Source organism: Epinephelus fuscoguttatus, linkage group LG16, assembly GCF_011397635.1.
Source record: "Epinephelus fuscoguttatus linkage group LG16, E.fuscoguttatus.final_Chr_v1".
Lineage (NCBI taxonomy): Eukaryota > Metazoa > Chordata > Actinopteri > Perciformes > Serranidae > Epinephelus > Epinephelus fuscoguttatus.
Window position 1 is genome coordinate 967501 of NC_064767.1, and position 8152 is coordinate 975652.

General features: G+C 44.0%; 1 protein-coding gene across 2 annotated transcripts in view; it reads left to right on the forward strand.

The window, feature by feature from the left end:
- The window catches only part of LOC125903602 (zinc finger protein 135), a 19824-nt gene extending 13556 nt beyond the window's left edge, over window positions 1-6268 (forward strand). For both annotated transcript variants that reach the window (XM_049600619.1, XM_049600618.1), the window contains exon 3: window positions 3380-6268. In XM_049600619.1, the coding sequence (XP_049456576.1) occupies window positions 3380-4262 (883 nt within the window). In that variant the 3' untranslated portion in view covers window positions 4263-6268. The remainder of the gene's footprint in view (window positions 1-3379) is intronic.
- The last annotated feature ends 1884 nt before the right edge of the window (window positions 6269-8152 follow it).

Consider the following 8152-nt stretch of genomic DNA (forward strand, 5'->3'; position numbering starts at 1 on the left):
CCGCGCTCACGTGTGCGCTTGTGGGAGACCAGCGAAAGCACGTGAACACGCATGAAGGCGGTGCCCATGTCTCACGTGAGCACGGTGTACAGAGAGGCAGTTGACACTTCACTTCCTCTTCCTGTCTGTCCACCGTGTCTGTGCCAGATGAGAAATGGCAAAAATGAATCAGCAAAAAACAAAATGTGCTTTTTAATTTTTATTTTTTAGTTTGGCAACAAAAAGCCAAACATCATCAGTGACACTCTGAGTCAGTTACTATGGCAACACACTCCATGAAGCTAACCTGCTGAGTCACAGGTTTGCTTCATGTCAGCCTGAGGCTGAGCGTGTAGCAGGAAGTAGAAACATGGCGTGTCCTTTAGTGAATGAAGTGGTGGAGGTTGAGGCCCAGTGTATTCAGAGGCTGTTGTGTAAGGAGAAGGTGATTAGAGCCTGTTTGGATGTCTCCCTGGAGGAGTGTCTGTATGAAAGATACTGTTTGACCTCACACTCTGTCATTTATCTAACAATCTGTTCCACCCACATATATCACATATTACACATTTCCTGGATTTACATTATCATCACAGCACATTTTATGCATTGTCCTTTGATTCTTTTCTTTATAACATCAGAGACACTGAACACATCAGAGAGACAGCGGTTTGTCGGCCCGTAAGAAAAGTGTCTCTGGCTCTGAAAAGACTTTGGACCCTTGTTGTGGTTTTCCCTGGACATAAATCACAATCCATTATTAAAGTAATTACCACGGAGCATCGGTGACTCAGTGGATGGAGCGGACGCCCCGTGATCAGACGCCAAGCGCCTGATGCAGCGGCTGCGGGTTCAAACCCAGCCTGCAGCCTCTCGCTGCGTGTCGTTCCCTCTCTCCCTCAACATTACACTGTTTTGCCATTAAAGGAAACAAAAGCCCTGAAAAAAATCTTAAAAAAGAGGAATTCCACAGAACTGCAGGTTTGTCAGTGTTGATGAGAACTGAATCTACGTGGATACATGATGCAGTGATTCATGAATACTTTTCATATATTCAAAGATGTAACTGGCTCACTGATGGGACTCAACATCCCATAATAGCTCCATGTGAGAATAAAGGAGATTACATGAAGTCATTTCACAGCAGTTAAATGAACCTCAGCCTAATATTGACAGAATGAAGTCAGTAGAAACAAAACTTTTACCAGTCTGTTTAATATCTGTGTGTTTGATGTTGAGTTTGTGCCCAGTGTGTTTGGGCTCCATCACATGACAGCTGAATAAGATGATACAGCAAATTATATTAACATATATGAACTCTGTGTAATGTTGCTGTATTTTCTGTATATTAGACACATTAACACATCACATCACCTCACATTACCTACTAACACACTGTGCAGTCTGTTCCCATCACACCTCACGCTGTTCAGCTGCAGCTGACATGTTAGTTTTTGTTTTGTTTTTCATTTCACAGTCATTAAAATCTCCGACTCAGCTGGGATGAAACAAGCAGCTTTCTTCTTTCTGCCACTGAATATCATGTTATCTGCACTCTACTGATGATGTCTGTTGGTGCTCGCTGTGAACGCACCTCTCTCAGGCTGAACATACTCAGAGTTGATTGAACTGATGCTGATCAGCTGTTCTGTTTCTCAGCTCAGGCTCAGTCAGCCCAGAGATCGGGATCAGGCTCAGAGTTTGTTGTGGGCCTTGGTGACATCAGTTTTTCATCTTAAACCAAAAACAGAGCGCTTTGGATTGTTTTTTGTTTCTTTTGTTTCTGTAACAAAAACAAAACAGCTTTGTTTTCATTTTTGGTTTAAAAGGAGAAAATGGTTAAATTTTGGTTTGTTCTCTTTTTAAATTACAAACTAATTGCGAAGTATCCAGTGATACCAAATGATGCTCCAAAGTTCAGCTAAATTTTGGCGAGGAAAAAAACAACATTGCCCTTTTTCAAAATGCTGGATTTAAACATTTCATCATCCACTGAACCGTCTTTAAACGACAAATATTGGGTTTGACTGTGAAACTACGAGCTGACAATCATGTGCTCTTCACTCAATATTTGATTCATGTGGCCTCAAAACTGAACAAATACATGATGAACACATGAATGAATCAGGTGATATTAAATGAATTTAACACTGTTTCTTCAGTGTTGGTGATTTTCTTGAAACATGTTGATGTTTTGTTTTTATTTTTTGTTTTGCTCAAAATAAAAACGTTCATTTGACTTTTCTCCAAACAACACACACACACGACTTCCTCTGCTTTTCAAAACAAGAAAATAAGGTTTAACTATGGCTGCCCGCTAATATTCCACCCAACCGACCAGAGAGGTCATTAGTCGGCAAGATTTCATTGGTCGCTTAGTCGCAGAAAAAAAACAAAAGTGAAACTCTATCAGGAGCTGCACCTCGTCAGAATAAATCCAGACCTATGTGACTGGAGCATGTGTGACTTTAATGTGAAGCTCTGGCCTTAACACACAGTAGATACACAATACACGTGGAAATATGATGAACTGGATTTTGCCGTTTGCCTAAAGACGATCCTGCTGGCATCAGATCTGTGACCGTAGATCCATAAAATCTAATCGATATCCGTCCCTAATAAACTGATCCAGTGAACACATCAGGGTCCCCTCGGTCATGGTAAACATGGACAAGTCCTGGAATTTCTTTGTGTGTGATAAAATTATTTCAGTAACCGGGTGGGTAACCATCAACATAATGTAGCCTAGCAACAGTTGTATTTTTGTGGCCGTCAACATGGCGTCACTCTAACACGCATTGACGTGTGACAGCGTTTTGTTAACTGTCTCCAACGTCTTGTCAATGTCTCCTGACGCCCCGTCTCTCTCTTCATGATTTCCAGTCAGACAGAAATATGTCTGAACAGTTTGAATCTGGTATTGTTAAGAAACGGCGGTAACGCAGGTCTGTCAAGAAAACATTTTCTTTGACTGTGGGTCCTTGAGACGTCATGGGAAAGTTTTGAAATTGTATCTGTGAAGATGTGTGAACCCTGACACGTGCAGCTGAATGAATCACACCTGTTTTTATTGGAGCTTCGATTAAGCTAAAAAAAATCAGGCCTGACTCGAGTCTGAACCTCAGCAACAGTTTTGGTCCTGAGTCTGTTAATAAAAAAGATACGCATTTCTAAAACTGAACCTTAGCTGGGTGTAACAGCGGCGCCCCCTCCTGTTTGAAAACAGAATAAAATCTAGAGGTGCCGTCATGGCGTTGGGTCCACACCTGACAGCAGAGGACGAAAAGTGACTGAAACAGTGAAGCAGTGATGTCAGCTCTGGCATGTTGTTGTTTGGTTTCCTGTCTAAATCAATAAAGTTTTCTCGTGTCGTGACGTCACTGTGTGTTTGTGTTCCCGTCAGGATGCTGGGGAGTCACCTGCGGCTGCATGGGAAGCGGCGGATCCACCCCTGCAACATCTGTGGGAAGGAGTTTAACCACAGCTCCAGCCTGTCGCGTCACCGCCTCATCCACAAGAAAGGAAAAGGCCTCCCCAAGGATGTGGCGCTCAGCCCCAACATGGCCGCCCTGCGCCACTCGTTGAAGGCTGGCAGCAAGAACAAGAAGACCAAGAGGCAGCAGCAGCAGCAGCAGCAGCAGCAGCATGTGGCGGCTGCCGTCATTCAGAGCCAGGGCGGAGACAAGTTCTACGCCTGCCCGCAGTGCGACATGAGCTTCAGGACGTCCACGCAGCTGTCCAAACACCAGGTGACCCACGTCAAGGAGCTGCTGGACAACTACACGCCCGGCAAGGAGAACCTGGGGGAGAGCTCGTCAGACCTTAAGATCCGCCTCAAGCTCTGCTCCCGCGACAAGCCCAACTTCTACACCCTCTGCAAGAAGAATCGCCGTCGCCGGGGGGGGCGGGTCGCCAAACGGGGCCCCGCCACCTCTGAGGAGGACGGCGGCGGAGGAGGAGCCGGTCGCCACGGTTGCAGCCAGTGTGGTAAGCGGTTCAGCCATGCCTCCAGCCTGGCACGGCACCAGCAGACCCACAGGGCGGTAGACGGTGGTGGGCGGGGGAAACTACAGCAGCACCACCACCAGAAGGCCGGACTCCCTGCCGCCAAGACCAAGACCTACACCTGCGCCGCCTGCAACAAGACCTTCATGCACTCGTCCAGTTTCTCCCGCCACAAGAAGGCCCACCTGGAGGAGGAGCAGCGGGCCCGAGCCGCCGCTGCCAAGCGCAGGAAGAGAGTCGTCTTAGACGAGACCGCTCCGCTGGAGTCCGACTCTGAGTGACGTCACCCGGCTCTGGACTGGTTCTGGACTGGTTTGGGGCCAGTTCTGGAAAAGTTCTAATTTGGAAAAGTTCTGGACCAGTTCTCCACAGGTTCTGGACCAGTTGGGATGGATTCTGGGCTGCTGGTTTTGGGAACTGGACCTGGTTGATTCTTCTCTGGTGTAGATAGCAGCAGGACATCCATATATGGTCGTATGATGGGGGGATCTCCACATATGGTCATTTCCATATATGGTCATAACTGACCGTTAGCTAATTGCTCTTAAAGGATGGGATTAGATTTAAAGTGTTACCCCTGCCCCATGCCCCGCCCCCTGTCACATACCCCGCCCCTACCCCATGCCCCACCCCCTGTCACATGCCCCACCCCCTCCACCTGTCAGGTTGCACACGGACGCTGTTCGCTTTCATTCTGCCCTCTATACACTCCATCTCCCATCAGCCACCTGGGGAGAGAGCTGGGAGCTACAGGACCTGTCAGAGCTCAGAGCATTCTGGGAAACTGAGTCCCATGAAGAACAGACCTGTGGGTTCAGACAGCAGCCGGTCGCTTCCACCGTGCAGACGATTATTAACGGCAAACTCTCAAACTCCGCCCTTCTGCTCCTCCAATCAGATCAGAGCCACTCTGTCTTTGAATCCTATTGGTCGACAGCTGAGTATGCTCCAATAATAATAATAATAATAATAATAATAATAATAATGATAATAATAAATATGATCAGCTGATCATCTGGACTTAGTTTTGTCATCGCTAACCCTCCGTACAGGTTTGACCAAGTTCCTCTCTGACATCAGCGCTCACTTCCTCCATGTTTTTTTTTCATCAGAGTGATTTTGATTGGCTGAAGCTCTGATTGGTTAACTATGTTTATAGCTTTGATACTTTTAAAATGTGAAATCGGAGCTGATCAGTCTGAGCTGGTGTTCCTCAGTACGTGCATGAAGACTATAACCTGCAGCTCGTCGGCCATATTTGTAGTTTTTTGGTGGTGGTGCATGTGTGTGTGTGCGTGCGTGCGTACATGCGTGTGTGTGTGGAGACCGATCTGCAGTGTGCGGTCGTGTCGCGGAGGTCGACGGGGAAACTGCACTACTTATTTATGAATTTGGAACATTGTTGTAATGTACAAATATTTAAATGTGACTCACCAGTTAAAACTACAGAGCTGCCCTCGTTACCGTAGCAACACCGCCGCCACCTTCATCGTTTAGCCTCGTCGTCATCAAGCACACAAGAAACGACTCAGATGTCCAGATTTTCAAAGTTAAAGCCTTCAAGTGAGTTTATTAAACACAAAGTACGTGAATCATCATCAACGATTCTGAGACAAAAAGCCGTCAAACTTCCGTCTGAAGAAACTTCCGGAGACAAAACGCTGTTTTCATCACTCGACAGTTTTTACAAACTGAAACGTGAAATTTTGACAACGTTTGGACAGAAACTAATCAGTGACATGAAAGTTTTGATCCTGTTGGACGTCGTCGTCGTTGTCTTCCTCCCTGACAGACGGAGAAGCCCCCCCCCCCACCCCCCCTTTCACTTCCTGTTTCCTGCCCGTCGAGCCGTCTGACGGTGGCGGACACTTTGAGTTTGTGAATAACATTTTACTGTGTGAATTGGATTTGACTTAATTTAATGGTGACCTATTTATACGTGTGTGTAGGCGGCAGACTGTCGCACTACGAACCTCCCGTAGAAAAAAACTAAGAAGAAGAAGTTCCTCCTCCTCCTCCTCCTGCTTCTCCTCCTCTTCTTGCTCCTGCTCTTCATCCTTTTGGTTTTTTGTTTCCTCAGTTTCGGGCCTTAAAGCTGCCGCTCTCCTCTTTTGGTCCACCGTTTTTGGATCCACGTTGTGTTGGTTTGTTTTCTCTTCGGTTCGTGGTTTCAGCGAAGCTTCACCTGCAGATAGAAGGTTGTTCGTCATTGTGTCGTGTTTGCCAATAGAAATAAACCCAGTTGACATGTTTTGTCTTGCATTTTGTAATAAAGCTTTAAAACCAGTGTCCTCTGTTGTGTCTTCACTCAGTCTCAACCCTGAAAGTGTCCTTCGTCCTTCCTACTTTAATCTCAGAGAATATCCGACATATTTCACATAAATTCACCATGTCAGAAAATATCCCAGATTTTATTTTTTGTAAATTTACAACTTTATTTTCAGAGAAAGTGTCCTAACTTTTCTTTTAAGTACACCCTTTAAACCTCAGCGAATATTAGAGATATTTCTTATAAACTTACATCTTTCATGTCTCAGTCTTTTTTCCTTGTAAATTTACAACTTTGAGATAGTAGCCTTAGATTTGCTTTCTCACAAGAATACATCATTAATCTCAGAGAAAATATGCAAGTTTTTTTTTGTAAATACACAATTTAATCGTCTTGTAAATTTACCACTTTACCCCTTCTTGAGTATTCTTAACATTTTTTTCTGACTATCACCCTGGCTCCGTACCCACTTATTTATTTATTTATTTATTTGTGTGTTTATTTATTTATTTATTTATCTGAACCCACAGTTCCAAAGACGCTGTTGTTGACGGAGGCCTGGGGAGAACACAAAATTCACAAAGAAGAGTTTGTCAGTTCTGGTGCTGCAGCTCCTCAGAGTGACCAGCAGAGGGGAGAAAACACTTAAGAGGAGGAGACCAGAGAGTGAACAGCTCCCTCCAGTGGACACAATGAGACACTGCAGCTCTCTCATGACAACACTTAATATTTATACACACAACAACATACTAACACTTCCTGTGGATCCATTCAGAAATAGTTCTGTGCTCCAGGATGTGGTCCTGGACGCAGTTCATGTAAGAAAGCCACTTCTGTACCTGCAGGTTATGATGATATGTTACACATACATCTCCTCAGTGTGGTCATATGGTGGACACCATGCTGCCCTTCCCCTGGTGCCCCTGTACAGGAAGGCCTGTAACCTAGCGGTAACCTTTGGGTGACCTGATGTCTTAACATGCATGTTCTCATTAGCCAAGTGTTCATTGTTCTGATTGAGCAAGTATGATGGTGTCAAACCAACAAAGACAGGACTCTGTGTACAAAATATCCAGTGACAGACTGTCTGCTTTGTTTGATGCACTGACGTCACAGGTGACCTCACCACAAATGTATTGAAGTGCTAAAAAAGGAAGGAGACGCCCACCTCAGTCTGAGACGCTGCTGAACGCTGATTGTGTGAACCTTTAAATGTGATAATAAAACTCACAAAGTGACTCTTTGATTGGGAGCCTTTATTACAGAAATATTCATCACATGAAAAAATAGAGAAAATAAGAAAAATAAAATAATTGAAAGTCAAATTATAATATATACTGGAAAAGTGAAAATATTGAAATGCCTAAAAATGTAAAAAAAAAAAAAAAAATCTCATTATGTCATAAAAATGTGATGTAAAAAGGCATTTTATATTATGCTCTAAAAAATGCTAAAAGAAAGTCATGGTATAATATGTGATCAAATATTAAAAAACATCATAGCATAGCATGTCGTCAAAAATAATGAAAAAAGCGTCAAAGAATAGTACGTTTTCAAAAAACATGACAAACGTCATTGTATAGAAGGTTGTCAAAATCCGGAAAAACATCATAGTATAGCATGCCGTCAGAAAACATGAAAAACCGTCATAGCATGTTGTCAAAAAACATGAAAAATGACATAGTACAGTATGTCGTTAGAAAACATGAAAAAACATCATAGTACATTCTTCTATTAATGCTGAGTAATAGTTTGCTCTGGCATTGCGGAGGCCCCTCTTATAAGTTTTGAGACTGTCTGTCCAGATTAAACGAGATTCTTCCAGTTTGGTTAATCGCCAATTCCTTTCAAATTTTCGCGACATTTGTTTTAACATAGGGGTTTTAGAGTTATACCAAGGAG